Here is a 17,781-nt window from a genome sequence, read left to right as displayed (position 1 = left end):
AGACGGGTACTGAGACAGAGAGGGGGTGAGACGGGTACTGAGACAGGGAGGGGGGGAGACAGGTGCTGTAGCCGGAGGACGAAGGTGAGACAGGGAGGGGGTGAGACAGGTACTGAGACAGAGAGGGGGTGAGACGGGTACTGAGACAGGGAGGGGGTGAGACGGGTACTGAGACAGGGAGGGGGTGAGACGGGTACTGAGACAGGGAGGGGGGGAGACAGGTGCTGTAGCCGGAGAACGAAGGTGAGACAGGGAGGGTTTCTCAGCTGCAGACAGTCAGGATGTGAGACAGGCACTGCGACAGAGAGGGGGTGAGACAGGTACTGAGACAGGGATGGGGTGAGACAGGCACTGCGACAGAGAGGGGGTGAGACAGGTACTGAGACAGGGAGGGGGTGAGACAGGTATTGAGACAGGGAGGGGGTGAGACAGGTACTGAGACAGAGAGGGGGTGAGACGGGTACTGAGACAGAGAGGGGGTGAGACGGGTACTGAGACAGGGAGGGGGGGAGACAGGTGCTGTAGCCGGAGGACGAAGGTGAGACAGGGAGGGGGTGAGACAGGTACTGAGACAGAGAGGGGGTGAGACAGGTACTGAGACAGAGAGGGGGTGAGACAGGTACTGAGACAGAGAGGGGGTGAGACAGGTACTGAGACAGAGAGGGGGTGAGACGGGTTCTGAGACAGGTGCTGTAGCCGGAGGACGAAGGTGAGACAGGCACTAACCCGTCTCTCTCTCTCAGCTGCAGACAGTCAGGACAGCAGCATCATGACGGACGCTGATGACACGCAGCTTCACACGGCAGAGAGCGACGACGTCCTCTAGCCCCGCCCCCTGTCCTGATTGGCCAGAGGAGTAATGTTGCTAGGCAACATTCTGATGGACTGATCTTCTCCTTCCTGTCTTCTGATTGGCTGAAACTGACTGCTGAAGCCCCGCCCCTCCTCATCACAGCTGTTTTTTATGTTCTTTTTATCGTCATGATGATATCAATAAAAACATGTAAACCCCGCCCCCTGGTGTCTGTCTGCTTCCTGCTGCTGCCGCCGGCCAATCAGATAGCTCACCTGTCAAAAGGAAATTATACACGAAAAACTGTCTGACAACAGGAGACAGGTGAGTCTCGGTGCAAAGTCATGTGTTCAGGAACCTGCAGCTCAGACTGTGTCCAGCAGAGAGCAGCAGAGGATCAGACATAATACAGGTGCTCAAAGTCGCTTTACAGAGAAAAGAAATGAACAACAAATAAATATAGAACATTTAAAAATCAAGCAATACAAAAACAATCACACATTCAAAGCCAGATTGAAGAGGTGAGTTGTTGTCTTTATATACAGTCTATGGAGTGTGTGAGTGTTTTGAAGGAGGTGAGGTCAGTGCAGTCTCTGATGGGTTGGGGGAGTGAGTTCCAGAGGGAGGGGGCAGCGACGGAGAAGGCTCTGTCCCCCCAGGTCCGGTGATGGTGGGGATGGATAGGAGGTTGGCTTCTGACGAGCGGAGGCAGCGGGAAGGGGGGTGGTGGTGCAGCAGGTCTTTGAGGTAGGGGGAAGGGGTGTGGTGGTGCAGCAGGTCTGTGAGGTAGGGGGAAGGGGGGTGGTGGTGCAGCAGGTCTGTGAGGTAGGGGGAAGGGGGTGTGGTGGTGCAGCAGGTCTGTGAGGTAGGGGGAAGGGGTGGTGGTGGTGCAGCAGGTCTTTGAGGCAGCGGGAAGGGGTGTGGTGGTGCAGCAGGTCTGTGAGGTAGGGGGAAGGGGTGTGGTGGGGCAGCAGGTCTGTGAGGTAGGGGGAAGGGGTGTGGTGGTGCAGCAGGTCTGTGGGTAGGGGGAAGGGGTGTGGTGGTGCAGCAGGTCTTTGAGGTAGGGGGGGAGGGGGTGTGGTGGTGCAGCAGGGTCTGTGAGGTAGGGGGAAGGGGTGTGGGTGGTGCAGCAGGTCTGTGAGGTGGGGGGGGAGGGGTGTGGTGGTGCAGCAGGTCTGTGAGGTAGGGGGGAAGGGGTGTGGTGGTGCAGCAGGTCTGTGGAGGTAAGGGGGAAGGGGTGTGGTGGTGGCAGCAGGGTCTGTGGTAGGGGGAAGGGGTGTGGTGGTGCAGCAGGTCTTGAGGAAGGGGTGTGGTGGTGCAGCAGGTCTGTGAGGGAAGGGGGAAGGGGGGTGGTGGTGGCAGCATGTCTGTGAGGTAGAGGGGAAAGGGGTGTGGTTGGTGCAAGCAGGTCTGTGAGGTAAGGGGGAAGGGGTGTGGGTGGGTTGAAGCAGGCTCTGTTGAGGTAGGGGTAAGGGGTGTGCTGGTGCAAGCAGGTCTGGTGAGTAAAGGTGGAAGGGTGTGGTGGGGTGCACAGGTCTGTGAGGTAGGGGAAAGGGTGTTGTGGTGCAGGCAGGTCTGTGAGGTAAGGGGGAAGGGGTGGTGGTGGTGCAGCAGGTCTGTGAGGTAGGGGGAATGGTGGGTGTGTGGTGCAGCAGGTCTGTGAGGTAGGGGAAGGGGGCTGTAGGTGGTGTACAAGCAGGTCTGTGGGGAAGGGGTGGTGGTGCGAAGGGGCGGTGTAAGGTAGGGGGCAGCATGGTCTGGTTGGGAATGGGTGTGGTGGTGCAGCAGGTCCTGTGACGGTTAGGGGGGGGAAGGGGTGTGGTGGTGCAGCAGGTACGTAGGTAGGGGGGAGGTGTGGTGGTGCAGCAGGTCTGTGAGGTAGGGGGAAGGGGGTGTGGGTGGTGCAGCAGGTCTGTGAGGTGGGGAAGGGGGGTGTGGTGGTGCAGCAGGTCTGTGAGGTAGGGGGAAGGCGGGGTGTGGTGGTGCAGCAGGTCTGTGGGGAAGGGGTGTGGTGGGTGCAGCAGGTCTGTGAGGTAGGGGGAAGGGGTGTGGTGGTGCAGCAGGTGTGTGAGGTAGGGGGAAGGGGTGTGGTGGTGCAGCAGGTCTGTGAGGAAGGGGTGTGGTGGTGCAGCAGGTCTGTGAGGTAGGGGGAAGGGGTGTGGTGGTGCAGCAGGTGTGTGAGGTAGGGGGAAGGGGTGTGGGTGGTGCAGCAGGTCTGTGAGGTAGGGGGAAGGGGTGTGGTGGTGCAGCAGGTCTGTGAGGTAGGGGGAAGGGGGGTGTGGTGGTGCAGCAGGTCTGTGGGGAAGGGGTGTGGTGGTGCAGCAGGTCTGTGAGGTAGGGGGAAGGGGTGTGGTGGTGCAGCAGGTCTGTGAGGTAGGGGGAAGGGGTGTGGTGGTGCAGCAGGTCTGTGAGGTAGGGGGAAGGGGTGTGGTGGTGCAGCAGGTCTGTGAGGTAGGGGGGGGCCTGATTGTTGAGGGCTTTGTAAGTAATGAGGAGGACTTTGAAGTTGATTATTTGACGGACGGGGAGCCAGTGGAGGTTCTGGAGTACGGAGTGATGTGGTCTCGGGAGCGGGTGGGTGAGGAGGCGGGCAGCAGAGTTCTGGATATGTTGGAGTTTATTGAGGAGGTTGGATGGTATGCCGTAGAGCAGGGGTTCCCAACCTTTTTTCCCAAGAGCCCCCCCAAATCACTCCTGTTGGAAGTTGCGCCCACACACACAAGGGGGGGGGGGGGGGTCATCCCACGATATGATTTAACATTGAAGCTCTCCTGGAAATGCACATATTCTGTGCATTTCCAGGAGAGGTTCAATGTTAAATGATATTGTGCAAAATTACAGTCTAAAACTCTCTTCCAGACGTTTAAAAACACTTTTCCCGACCATTTAAACATTATTTCTGGCTTGTAAAGTGCAGTGATGAGCCCTGGTAGTATCAGACTATTTAAAGGGTTACCAGGAGCATGAGAATATCCTCCACAGAAGGGGGGGTGGTGGTGCCGTGAAGAAGGCCGAATATGGATGCTGATGGGCTGACAGAAAAGCACCACAAAATCCACCACCTTTAAGTGTTACCAGGGGCATGAGGTTCTGTAGGGTGTGATCATCTGGGTTTAGTCCGTGGGGGAGTGCTTAAGTCCGGGGGCCCGGGGACTCACGGTGTGCAAGATTATGGAGGTGTCCATGTCAGGGACACATGCTGGAGGTCATTAGTCCATCCTTTGGGGCTCTTTGAGGGGCCACAGAGAGGTGCAATTACTGGTCTCTCTCCTGGAGGTGTGAAATAACCTGAGTCCTCATTTCAGGGACACATGCTGGAGGTCTGTAGTCCGTCCTTTGGTGGTCTGTGAGGGGCCACAGAGAGGTGGATTTCGCTGTCTCTCTCCTGGAGGTGTGAAATAACATAAGTGCCCAAGTAATGGAGGCATGCTGGAGATCATTAGTCCGTCTTTTGGGGCTCTTGGAGGGGCCACAGAGAGGTGATTTCCCCAGTCTCTGTCCTGGATGTGTGAAATAACCTGAGTCCCCATTTCAGGGACACATGCTGGAGGTCTCTCCCGAGAGTGGACGTCCATTGCCTTTAAATAGAGGTAAAATTAGGTCTGTCACTTTGGGTAACCGCACCACTGTCAGACGTCTCCCGAGAATGGACGTCCATTGTCTCTAAATTGGGTTAGAGCTGATGGCTGATAGACAGGTTTTTATTAATAACCCTTTGCTGGTGATTCTAAAGTAGATGACAATGTATGTGTGTCGTTTAAGAGGAAAATATGCCTGGTTTTCTTGTTGTTATTGCTATCAGGAAATGTACAACCTAACCCTGGACCGACCAGTATAGTAGTCAGATTGCTGCTCCTGCTGATTTGAAATCTAGGTCTGGGCTGGGATTCATCCACTTAAATGTGCGCAGTCTTTTAGCTAAATTAGATTTTGTCCGCATTTGGGCGAGCTCGACTGACGCTGAAGTCATTGTCTTATCAGAAACGTGGCTAAATAAATCCATATTGGCCTCTGACATCTCATTAAAAGGTTACAGTGTATATCGTGGCATTGCCATTTATGTGAAGAATACGTTTTGTGTAACCAAGATGGTTTCCACATCTATCAGTAAACAACTAGAATGTTTAGCGTTAAATATCGAAGTAGAAAAGGGTCAACAGGTCATGGTGGTGGGCTGTTACAGACCCCCCTCAGCTGTCAAGGACAAATATTGTATCTCAACTAGACTACAAGGAAATAGTGCTACTTGGAGATTTTAACTGGGACTGGTTAACTGCAGTGTCAGAGGATTTAAAAACCTTTGTATCTCTTTGAATGTCACTCAGATTGTGGACAGTCCTACTCGCCCTAACATTAAGTCCCCTAATAAATCCTCCCTTATTGATCTCATTCTAACTAATGCTCCCTATAAATACTCATCTGTGGGAGTATTAGCGAATGATGTGAGTGACCACTGTGTTGTAGCCACAATTAGGGACACTAAGGTCCAAAAGGTTAAACCTCGTATTATCATCAAGAGAGACATCAAACATTTTGTGGAGCAGGGTTTTGTTCATGATCTGTTTGGCTTTGATTGGGGGGAAATCGATCTGTGTGCTGATGTAGAAACTGCATGGTCTTATTTTTATCTTGGTTTTATGGAGATCATTGATAGACATTCATCCATCTTCTCCCGCTTATCCGTGGTCGGGTCGCGGGGTAGCAGTTCCAGCAGAGAGCCCCAAACTTTCTTTTTCCTGGCGACATCAACCAGCTCTGACTGGGGGATCCCAAGGCGCTCCCAGGCCAGCGAAGAGATATAATCCCTGGCATCCTACTGGCATCAACTGGCTCCTTTCGACGCGAAGGAGGAGCGGTTCAACTCCGAGTCCCTCCCGGATGACCGAACTTCTCACCTTATCCCTAAGGGAGACACCAGCCACCCTGCGGAGAAAACCCATCTCGGCCGCTTGTATCCGCGATCTCGTTCTTTCGGTCATGACCCATCCTTCATGACCATAGGTGAAGGTAACGAAAATGTCTCGGTAGACAGAGAGCTTTGCCTTCTGGCTCAGCTCCCTTTTCGTCACAACGGTGCGGTAAAGCGACTGCAGTACCGCTCCCGCTGCTCCGATTCTCCGGCCCATCTCACGCTCCATTGTTCCCTCACTCGAGAACAAGACCCCGAGATACTTGTACTCCTTCACTTGGGGTAAGGACTCATTACATTGCATTTAGCTGACGCTTTTATCCAAAGTGACTTACAATAAGTACATTCGACCAGGAAGACACAACCTTGAAAAAAACAGAATCATAAAGTACATCAGGTTTCATAGAGCCAAAAATGTCAAGTGCTACTCAACTGGCTTTAGGTAAGCCAGTCCTTTATTAGTATATAAGTGCTTTGTTAATAATTCTATCGCTCGAAGTGGAGTTGAGCGATAGAATTATTATGATTCCCTACTTGGAGTGGACAGTCCATCGGTTTCCTGCTGAGAACCATGGCCTCAGATTTGGAGATGCTGATCCTCATCCCAGCCGCTTCACACTCGGTTGCGAACCGATCCAGTGAGTGCTGAAGGTCGCAGACCGATGAAGCCATTAGAACCACATCATCTGCAAAAAGCAGTGGTGCAATCCTCAGTCCACCGAACTGCAGACCCCCTCCCCCATGACTACGCCTCGAAATCCGATCCATGTATATTACAAACAGGATTGGTGACAAAGCGCAGCCCTGGCAGAGGCCAACCCTCACCGGAAATGGGTCCGACTTACTGCCGAGGACCCGGACACAGCTCTCGCTTTGGGAGTACAGAGATTGGATGGCCCTGAGTAGAGACCCCCTCACCCCATACTCCCGCAGCACCTCCCACAGTAACTCCCTGGGAACTCGGTCATACGCCTTCTCCAAGTCTACAAAACACATGTAGACCGGATAAGCGTACTCCCAGGCCCCCTCCAGGATCCTTGCGAGAGTAAAAAGCTGATCCGTCGTTCCACGACCAGGACGGAATCCGCATTGTTCCTCCTCAATCTGAGGTTCGACAATAGACCTTGTTAGAAATGAAAATCAATGTTTTATGGCATAATTTAGTTTAAACATACCGTCAGCTTAAATGCTGTTTTATTCTGAAAAACCAGAAGTTCTCGCAAAATCTTAATGCCAAGCTTTTATTCTGAAAATCCTTCATCTCCGGTTAGCATTTAGCATGTGGCTAATATTCCTTTTCCTACAGAGGTGAATATAGAAGCCAAATGACACGGAGTGTTGCACACCGAAACCTACTGATTTCAACACTACATCTATAGACGTTGAGATATTATTATTGCTGAATATTAAATGAAGGATTATTTTAATACGTTTTGTTTACAGACGTGGGTAGCATATGACAACATCCGGGACTACCGTAAATGATAACTGCCGTGAAGTATTTCCAGTATTATTAAAGTCATGAATTACAGCCGTTAAAATGCAATAAATGAAAAGTCATGAAAGAGAATATGAGGAGAAAATGCGTGTTTAGTTATGTATTGAATGTACAATGGCTGAGTCCTCTGTTATGCGCAACAACGGACATTGAAGACATGTGGAGGGCGGACCCCCAGCAGCGCCGGCGGGCACAAGGGGAGGGGCCATCGGAGGATACTTAAGGAGCTGCGTGTTTGGGGTCTTTCTCTTTGGCTCTCGAGGTCCCAAGAACATAGCTGTTTTCTCTCTGAACCATATCTCTGCTTTAACATTACCGCGCCATTTTAATTAAAATACCCATTTGAACCTTATGCAAGAGACTCCATTGGTCTCATTTATCCTAAGCTTCTCTCCTGGACGCGAGAATAACGAACAAAGCTAATAACATAGACCCCTGCGTACATTTAGAGTGAAGGGACGAGACAATCCTTGGTTTTCTGCTAATCTGTCCAGTCTCCTACATGAGAGAAACAAGGCCTGGGCAAAGGCTAGGCAATCAGGCTCAGAGGTAGAGTGGCTGCGTTTTAGGCAGCTAAGAAATAGCTTCACTTCAAATGTCAAAAGTGCGAAGTCGAAGTACTATTTGTCAGTAACCACAGAGAACCTGAATAATCCTAGGAAATTTTGGAAAGCCATTAAATCGTTATCCACCGGTGATATCCGTAATGAGCTACCTCCGTGCCTTACCACAGCATCTGGCTCTATATCGGACAGGGCTACCATGTTAAATGGCTTTAATGAGCATTTTGTGTCTTGCGGTTCTCTGTTTCATTCTGTCACTAACTCTGCTGCTGTGAACACTACAGTCGGTGACTCAGAACAATGTGGTCTGGAAAACCCTTTCAGTTTTACTCCTTTTACTGTTGATGTTGTTCGTGAAGCTTTAACCAAGTTAGATCCTAAGAAACCGGCTGGCCCGGACAACGTAGAACCTTTCTTTTTAAAGATAGCTACAGATTGTATTGCTCCACCTCTCACTTCTCTTTTTAACTTCTCCCTCAGCACTAACAAAATCCCAAAAGTATGGAAGTCAGCGTATGTCCTGCCTTTGCTAAAAGGAGGGGAGGCCACCTTATTAAATAACTATAGGCCAATCTCTAAGTTGTCAGTTGTGGCGAAGGTTCTTGAACGCTTAGTGAGTGAACAGGTAAAGGTGTTTTTATGTAACAATGACATCCTGTCTAAACATCAGTCAGGCTTCAGAAAGCAACACAGCACCATCACTGCCACAATGAAAGTGGTGAATGACATTACGAGTATTTTGGATAATAAGCAGAGTTGTGCAGCTCTATTTGTTGACCTGTCCAAAGCGTTTGATACCGTCGATCATCACATCTTAAAGCAGAGGCTACTCAGTATCGGCATGTCCAGCCATGCAGTGGGTGGTTTGTGAACTACCTCTCTGAAAGGTCCCAATGTGTTCACTTTGATGGGCTGTCTTCTGAGTGGTTAAACATTGCTAATGGTGTTCCTCAAGGTTCTGTTTCAGGTCCACTTTTATTCTCCATATCAACAGTTGAAAATGTGGATGAAGCTACTTTACATTTATATGCAGATGATACCGTGATGTTCTGTGCAGGTCCCTCCATTCAGGAGGCTGCTGTTAAATTACAGGCTGTTTTTAACATTATTCAGACTCAGCTCTCTGAACTAAAGCTTCTTTTAAATGTTGAGAAAACCAAGGTAATGCTCTTTTCTAAAGCTAAAAAGATACCAGAGCCTGTTGTAGATATTGTTACTATGCAAGGACAAGTACTTGAAGTGGTTACCAGTTATAAATACCTGGGTATCTGGCTTGATGACTGTCTCTCTTTTAAACTTCATGTCAATAACCTGCTTAAAAAGCTGAGGGTTAGGCTAGGTTTCTTCTACAGGAACAAGTCCTGCTTCTCGCTTGAGGCCAGGAAAAGGCTCTGTGACCTTTTGACCTGTGCTGGACTCTGGTGATCTGATGTATATGAATGCACCTGCTGCCCATTGCCTGGTCAAGTTAGATGCTGCGTATCACAGCGCACTGAGATGTGTGACAAACTGTAAAGCATTAACCCATCACTGTACCCTGTATGCAAGGGCTGGTTTGCTTTCACTAACTGTACGGAGGCTCAGTCACTGGTACATTTTTATATACAAAGCCATGTTAGGGAAACTTCCATCTTATATCTGCTCCCTGGTCTCAGGGAGAATTGTAAGTGGCTACTGCCTGAGATCGCATGCTGTGGTTTTATTAAATGTGCCAACTGCTAGGACTGTCTTAGGAAAGACAGCTTTTAGATGCGCAGCTCCTCTGTCTTGGAATAGTCTGCAAATTAAATGGAAACTGAACAATCTGGTGACACTAAATGTTTTAAAGCTCGGTTGGATGCTACTCAATCGGAAGCTGTTGGTACCTGTTTATGTGGATCATTGTGTAAATGATGCTGTTTGATGTCCTTTTGTTGTTCTATTTATGTTTTTATGTTTCATGTGGAACTACTTGAGCAGGTCTCCCTTGAAAAAAGAGATCAATGATCTCAATGGGATTATCTGTATAAATAAAGGTTTGAAATGAAATGAACACTCCATCAGGTTCTCCAGCTGCAGGCAGAACCCTCAGTGAGTCACGCTGAGTCAGCGTGTTTACTGTCTGTCTGTCTGTCTGTCTGTGTGTGTGTGTGTGTGTGTGTGTGTGTGTGTGTGTGTGTGTGTGTGTGTGTGTGTGTGTGTGTGTGTGTGTGTGTGTGTGTGTGTGTGTGGTGTGTGTGTGTGTGTGTGTGTGTGTGTGTGTGTGTGTGTGTGTGTGTGTGTGTGTGTGTGTGTGTGTGGGTGTGTGTTTTTACAAGTACAAGTAGAGAAGTCAAAGAGTTTCTTTCTTAATTGCTTTAATCTGATTAAATTAAAACATTGAGACAGTCAAACATCATTTAATCCATAAAGATTATTTTGAAATACAAAAAATAAATATGTAGAAAGTGTATCAAAAGTGTTTATTTTAAATATTGAAATAAATATTGAAATAAATAGATCAAGTAATAAATGAGGTAGGCGGGGACTCATCCCGAGGTGGGAGGGGTCTCATCCTGAGGTGGGCGGGGTCTTTGTCCCCCAGGTGAAGCAGTTGTGGTGCTGATGCAGGGCGGACTTTAGGACCCAGAGCAGATCCCTCCGCAGAGCCTCCCAACCACAGACTGCGCTGCCCTGCACAGGAAATACATAAAACATAAATATACACATATATTTATATGTATACATATATTTATGTATATACATATATAAATATATATATGTATATTGATATGGATAATGAAGGGTTTACCTGCTGCTCCAGAACTGCCGTCACGTTACTGAAGTAAGAAGATAAAACGACTGAACCATCGACACCTGACAACTGCAGATAGACAGACAGGTCAGAGAGACAGACAGGTCAGAGACAGACAGGTCAGAAGGACAGGCAGACAGAGACAGACAGAGGGACAGGCAGACAGAGACAGACAGGTCAGAGAGAGACAGGTCAGAGACAGACAGGTACAGACGGAAAGGTACAGAGGGACAGGCAGACAGAGACAGACAGGTACAGACGGAAAGGTACAGAGAGACAGACGGACAGACAGACAGGCAGAGAGACAGGCACAGACAGACAGAGGGACAGGCTGACAGAGACAGACAGGTCAGAGAGACAGACAGAGGGACAGGTAGATAGAGACAGACAGGTCAGAGAGACAGACAGGTCAGAGACAGACAGGTACAGACAGATAGAGGGACAGGCAGACAGAGACAGACAGGTACAGACGGAAAGGTACAGACAGACAGGTACTCACACACTGCCCCTCCTCCATCAGTCTGAACTGCAGGTGTCTGAATCTCTGTAGCTTCTCGTCCCTCCAGGTGAGTCCTGCAGGTAAATCCTCCTCGAATACAAGCCCCGCCTCCTGCAGAGACTCATAAACCACCCACAATGCTTTGCGGCACTGCAGGTAACCAATCAGAGGTCAGTCATCTGTAACAAACTATTTGGACATGAGAGCAGCTCTGTGATTGGCCGAGAGTGTTACCTGAAGAGGATTTGCTGAGGCAGCAGCTGGGAGGGCGGAGCTTGGGAAGGAGATGTTGATGTTGACCGGCAAACAGGAAACAGGAAACGACCCCCCCTGCAGGAAGACACTTTATCAACAACTCGTGCTAAGCTAACCACTTAGTACTAGCTGCGCAGAACTTTAAAAAGTAATGTAAATAAAGTGTTTACTTAAATAATAAAGTATCAGTCAATGTGGGGTCGCCGGTTCAAGTCCCAGACCAGACCTAAATATGGAGAGTGGACTGCCACTCGGAGAGGTCCCAGTTCACCTCCTGCCCTGCCGTGGTGCCCTTGAGCAAGGCACCAGACACCTCTAGACTCCTGGTACTAGACTCCTGGTACTAGACTCCTGGTTCTATACTCCTGGTACTAGACTCCTAGTACTAGACTCCTGGTACTAGACTCCTGGTACTAGACTCCTAGTACTAGACTCCTGGTACTAGACTCCTGGTTATATACTCCTGGTACTAGACTCCTGGTACTAGACTCCTGGTACTAGACTCCTGGTTCTATACTCCTGGTTCTAGACTCCTGGTGCTAGACTCCCGGTACTAGACTCCTGGTTCTAGACTCCTGGTACTAGACTCCTGGTTCTATACTCCTGGTTCTAGACCCCTGGTACTAGACTCCTGGTTCTAGACTCCTGGTACTAGACTCCTGGTACTAGACTCCCGGTACTAGACTCCTGGTACTAGACTCATGGTTCTAGACTCCTGGTTCTAGACTCCTAGTTCTAGACTCCTGGTACTAGACTCCCGGTACTAGACTCATGGTTCTAGACTCCTGGTTCTAGACTCCTAGTTCTAGACTCCTGGTCCTAGACTCCTGGTACTAGACTCCTGGTACTAGACTCCTGGTACTAGACTCCTGGTTCTAGAATCCTAGTTCTAGACTCCTGGTACTAGGATGGGTTAGAGCAGAGAACCCATGTCACTGTGTGCTGTGTGTTCTGCATGTGAGACCATTAAAGAGGGTTTCATCCTCCTATTCTATTCTATATATATAATGTAATAATAATAATAATAATAATCACCAGGTCTCTCAGCATGTGATGAGCTGATTGGACTACATGACCATTCAGCAGACAGGTCGGTATGGCAACCGCTGTCATCAGCTGACTGCAGACCTGCAGGAGGATGAGCAGCAGGGAGACCAGCATCATGGTTCTGATGGTTCTGATGATCCTGATAGTTCTGATGTTCCTGATGGTTCTGATGTTCCTGATGTTCCTGATGGTTCTGATGATCCTGATGGTTCTGATGGTTCTGATGTTCCTGATGGTTCTGATAGTTCTGGTGGTTCTGGAATAGACAGCAGTTATAGTTTTAAGGTGTTTTCAGTGAACCTGTGGATAATTTCTGGTTCTGGTTCAGGTGTGCCGTGAGCCTGCAGCTCCAGGTGAGTTCAGATCATCTAGGACACAGAGAGCAGTTGATTGGCTGGCTGAACAGCCAACCAGAGGCCCTGTACCTGATTGAGTCATACATCCTGAAGAGAAACCACCCCCCCTCCTCCCGCCTCAGGTGAGATACAGGTGCCTGCAGGTCCATGACTCTCTAATGAGACGATAATAGATTCTGACTCAGTTTATCATTAATACTGTTATTATTAAAATCACGAGTACATGAGTAAGACATACAATCAGTTTATATTATTATTATACTCTGTACTACAGTCAGAGTACATGAGTAACACATACAATCAGTTTATATTATTAGTATACTCTGTACTACAGTCAGAGTACATGAGTAACACATACAATCAGTTTATATTATTAGTATACTCTGTACTACAGTCAGAGTACATGAGTAACACATACACTCAGTTTATATTGTTATGATACTCTGTACTCATGTACTACAGTCAGAGTACATGAGTAACACATACACTCAGTTTATATGGTTATGATACTCTGTACTCATGTACTACAGCCAGAGTACTAATAATAATAGGAAAACACCAGTGGCCCAGCGCAGCCCTGAGGAACGCCATGTTAGATATTTTCGGGTAAGTTTCGTGTTTTTTGACTGTAGATTTGAGGTTCGTTGCCATAGATGTTTAAATATCTGTTGTATATAAGTTGCTTTCTGCTGAGTCAGCGTGCTCAGCAGGTTTCCTCTGGGTTTCATTTCACAGGAAACAGGATTACTGCAAGATTAATAAATATAAACAGTTTCCCCTGAGAGTGAGTCACTCTGAAACGTTGACTCGTCTTTCCATCTGCGACGCGGCGCTCTGACCGCCGAGTCGCCTGGAAACCTGCCGTCGTTACGATCAACGAGACGAGGGGGAAATTAGACGGAAAGCATCCGAGGAAAACTTTGAAATGTTCGCTACGTAAGTACCAAGATTTATATCTGAGGAAAAACTCTGAGTACCTTAAAGTACTACCAGCGTTGGAACAAGTATTCAGATCCTGTACTTCAGTGAAAGTAGTAATACACTGTCTTAAAGTACTCCATAACAAGTCATATCCTGATTCCTAGCATCAACATGTACTTTAAGTACACAATATTTAAACACTGTGAGTCTTTGCAGGTCTCACAAAAACCTCCATCAGACAGAGGTCTGAGTCTCACTGAGGAACTAGATAAGGTCTGAGGTCTTCTTCCTGTCAGGCAGAGACTCCGCATACTGGTTTAGTACTACTTCCTGTTCTCGATGAGTTCTACTGGTTTGTTCTCGATGAGTTCTACTGGTTTGTTCTCTATGAGTTCCATGGTTTGTTCTCTATGAGTTCTACTGGTTTGTTCTCTATGAGTTCCACTGGTTTATTCTCTATGAGTTCTACTGGTTTGTTCTCGATGAGTTCTACTGGTTTGTTCTCTATGAGTTCTACTGGTTTGTTCTCTATGAGTTCCATGGTTTGTTCTCTATGAGTTCTACTGGTTTGTTCTCTATGAGTTCTACTGGTTTGTTCTCGATGAGTTCTACTGGTTTGTTCTCTATGAGTTCTACTGGTTTGTTCTCTATGAGTTCCATGGTTTGTTCTCTATGAGTTCTACTGGTTTGTTCTCTATGAGTTCTACTGGTTTGTTCTCTATGAGTTCTACTGGTTTGTTCTCTATGAGTTCTACTGGTTTGTTCTCTATGAGTTCTACTGGTTTATTCTCTATGAGTTCTACTGGTTTGTTCTCTATGAGTTCTACTGGTTTGTTCTCTATGAGTTCCATGGTTTGTTCTCTATGAGTTCTACTGGTTTGTTCTCTATGAGTTCTACTGGTTTGTTCTCTATGAGTTCTACTGGTTTGTATCTGTAAAGAGTGGATCACACCAGTCCTGTTCTGAAATCATTACACTGGCTTCCAGTCGGCGAAATAATTGATTTTAAAGTTCTACAGCTAGTTTTTAAATCACTAAATGGTTTGGGACCAAAGTATATCAACGATCTCCTGCAGAACTATGAAGCACCATGGAGTCTCAGGTCCTCTGGGTCGGGTCGGCTCTCGGTTCCGAGAGGAAGAACAAAACATGGAAAAGCAGCGTTTAGCTATTATGCCCAACCATCTGGAACAAACTGAATCCAGCACGTCCGCAGAAACTCTTCCTGTTTTCAGATCCAGACTGAAAACATCTCTTTTTGCCGCTGCTTTAATTGATCTGCTCATACTCACACTGCAGTTTGTATTGTATAACTATATTGCATTCATGTATAACTGTATATTATATATATATTATATATATTACTGTATATTCATGTATAACTGTTTATCTCATTCTCTTTGCCTTTTAACGCCTGTTGTAAAACGCCATTATAAAATGTGTTTTACTGTATTTATTCTTAAATGTCTTTTATTTTGTAAAGCACTTTGAATTGTCGCATCCGGAAAGGTGCTGTCTAAATCACACACATATATTAGAGAGTACTCTGTGTATTTATATATATAGTTGCTTTTCACTACTTAATTTGTACTTGATTCTAAAGGTATAAAGTATAGTGAGCGTGGGAGTGGTATATTTGATATAGAGTATTACTGCTCACGCTTTAATGTAGAGAGTTAGTGAGGACATTTTAACATTATAGATAATATTCAATGTGTTTTAAACATCAGTTAAATAACCTCTAGCGGTTTGTAATCCGACACGGAGAATAATATCTTCACATTCATATTAATATGAATATCATTATTATTACTAGCCGTTTCTTACTCTCACAGCAGATCTGTGGTTTCTAACCCTAACCCTGCAACGGTTATTATTCAGAACCGACTCACCTTCTGGTTCTGAAGGATCTGGTTCTGAAGGATCTGGTTCTGAAGGATCTGGTCCTGAAGGATCTGGTCCTGAAGGATCTGTTCCTGAAGTATCTGGTTCTGAAGGATCTGTTCTGGTTGTGGTCCTGAAGGATCTGGTCCTGAAGGATCTGGTCCTGAAGGCTCTGGTTCTGAAGGATCTGTTCTGGTTGTGGTCCTGAAGGATCTGTTCTGGTTGTGGTCCTGAAGGATCTGGTCTGGTTGTGGTCCTGAAGGATCTGGTCTGGTTGTGGTCCTGAAGGATCTGGTCTGGTTTAAATAACGCTCCATCTGGACAGAAACTGAAACTCTGAGGTCATCAAACAAAATCAAAAGTTCTGAAAAAGTCGGAAATTACTTTTCACCTCCTGTGTGACTCCTCACCCTCCTCACCCGCCTCACCCTCCTCACCCTCCTCCCACCTGCTGTGACCCCCCAGGTACCCATGCCATAGAACCAGTCAGTTAGAAGTGAAACTGTGGACAGAAGTCTGACCCTCTGTTCCTCAGTCCCTCAGTCCCCCCTCAGTTCCTCAGTCCCTCAGTCCCCCTCAGTTCCTCAGTCCCTCAGTCCCCCTCAATCCCTCTCAGTCCCTCAGTCCCACTCAGTCCCTAAGTACCTCAGTCTCTCAGTCCCCCTCAGTCCCTCAGTCCCCCTCAGTCCCCTCAGTCCCTCAGTCCCTCAGTCCCCCTCAATCCCTCTCAGTCCCTCAGTCCCCCTCAATCCCTCTCAGTCCCTCAGTCCCCCTCAATCCCTCTCAGTCCCTCAGTCCCCCTCAGTCCCTCACTTCCCCTCAATCCCTCTCAGTCCCTCAGTCCCCCTCAGTCCGTCAGTCCCTCAGTCCCCCTCAATCCCTCTCAGTCCGTCAGTCCCCTCAGTCCCTCAGTCCCTCAGTCCCTCAGTCCCTCAGTCCCCCTCAGTCCCTCAGTCCCCCTCAGAATCAGAATATTCATTAATACATACAATAGTGTCTCTGATATTCATATGTTATTAATGTGTGTGTGTGTGTGTGTGTGTGTGTGTGTGTGTGTGTGTGTTCAGGGTTTCAGTGTGAGTGTGTGTCTTCAGGAAGCGCCCCCCCCCCCCCGTTTCAGCGAGTTATTGTGAAAAGATGAAGGAAACCAGAAACCACGCGATCGGTTTCAGCTTCAAGAAAATCAGAGACAGGAAGCGTCTCTTTACTCACTATTACTACCAGAGACACTGAGTGTCCTCCAGAGACTCTGTGTGTCCTCTAGAGACACTGAGTGTCCTCCAGAGACACTGTGTGTCCTCCAGAGACTCTGTGTGTCCTCCAGAGACACTGAGTGTCCTCCAGAGACACTGTGTGTCCTCCAGAGACACTGAGTGTCCTCCAGAGACACTGAGTGTCCTCCAGAGACACTGTGTGTCCTCCAGAGACTCTGTGTGTCCTCCAGAGACACTGTGTGTCCTCCAGAGACTCTGTGTGTCCTCCAGAGACACTGTGTGAGACTCTGTGTGTCCTCCAGAGACACTGAGTGTCCTCCAGAGACACTGTGTGTCCTCCAGAGACACTGAGTGTCCTCCAGAGACACTGTGTGTCCTCCAGAGACTCTGTGTGTCCTCCAGAGACACTGAGTGTCCTCCAGAGACTCTGTGTGACACTGTGTGTCCTCCAGAGACACTGTGTGTCCTCCTACCCAGGGACGCGGGAAGTCACTCAGAGTTGGGAGAGAGGTCTAATAACCCATCATATTAAATGCGCATCATTTGTTTCCATTCATTAGAAAGGTCAACATTCAACAGACAGCATGTTGAACCAACCAGTGGACGCTCACAGGAAATGCCTCTAATCAGAAGACGATTCATTGTATGAGACGCAGCCGGGTAGCAATAACAGATCAGAGTTCACAGATCAAACACACAGCTTTCTAACCGGGACATTTTACACATTTTACACAATTGCACATGTTTGTGAATTCGGCTAGATCTGCTAGAAAAGAGCAACATATTTATTTAATTTATTTAAGTAGAACAACGAAGGTGGTCTTGCGCTCAGGGGTGGTGCAAATTAACTCCCTCATGAGAACGTGAACGTCCAGTGAGTCCAGAATGTCCTGCTGTACATGCAGTGAGGCCAGGTGAGAGAGTCTCTCTGGGTGACTGTGTTACCCAGTGAGGCCAGGTGAGAGAGTCTCTCTGGGTGACTGTGTTACCCAGTGAGGCCAGGTGAGAGAGTCTCTCTGGGTGACTGTGTTACCCAGTGAGGCCAGGTGAGAGAGTCTCTCTGGGTGAC

The 17,781-nt window shown here is 47.9% G+C and overlaps 2 protein-coding genes across 2 annotated transcripts in view; one reads left to right on the top strand and one right to left on the bottom strand.

The window, feature by feature from the left end:
- cdc27 (cell division cycle 27) overlaps window positions 1–1,013 on the top strand; it is a gene marked incomplete at its 5' end in the record, with an annotated part of 31,667 nt that extends 30,654 nt beyond the window's left edge. The window contains 1 exon segment of the mRNA XM_034200222.1: window positions 744–1,013. Coding sequence (XP_034056113.1) covers window positions 744–826 — 83 coding nt within the window.
- A 9,279-nt stretch (window positions 1,014–10,292) lies between these two features.
- LOC117535701 (interferon alpha-H-like) lies at window positions 10,293–15,686 on the bottom strand. Its single transcript, XM_034200221.1, has 6 exons — window positions 15,507–15,686; window positions 12,326–12,593; window positions 11,270–11,365; window positions 11,036–11,185; window positions 10,534–10,605; window positions 10,293–10,415 (listed from the first exon to the last, which is right to left on the bottom strand). Exons 2-6 carry the CDS (start codon window positions 12,452–12,454, stop codon window positions 10,293–10,295), a joined length of 570 nt encoding a protein of 189 aa, XP_034056112.1. The 5' UTR covers window positions 12,455–12,593; window positions 15,507–15,686.
- Window positions 15,687–17,781: the final 2,095 nt, after the last annotated feature.

Source organism: Gymnodraco acuticeps, unplaced genomic scaffold (genome assembly GCF_902827175.1).
Source record: "Gymnodraco acuticeps unplaced genomic scaffold, fGymAcu1.1, whole genome shotgun sequence".
NCBI classification, from domain to species: domain Eukaryota; kingdom Metazoa; phylum Chordata; class Actinopteri; order Perciformes; family Bathydraconidae; genus Gymnodraco; species Gymnodraco acuticeps.
This window is presented reverse-complemented; position numbering and strand designations above follow the sequence as displayed.

Bases quoted from the DNA above. Each gene is read 5' to 3' on its own strand.
- LOC117535701 (XM_034200221.1), bottom strand. From the start codon at position 12,454: ATGATGCTGGTCTCCCTGCTGCTCATCCTCCTGCAGGTCTGCAGTCAG. The intron at 10,606-11,035 runs GTGAGTACCTGT...GTCTATCTGCAG, and splicing joins TGATGGAGGAGGGGCAGTGT to TTGTCAGGTGTCGATGGTTC. The intron at 10,416-10,533 runs GTAAACCCTTCA...TTTCCTGTGCAG, and splicing joins CGGCAGTTCTGGAGCAGCAG to GGCAGCGCAGTCTGTGGTTG.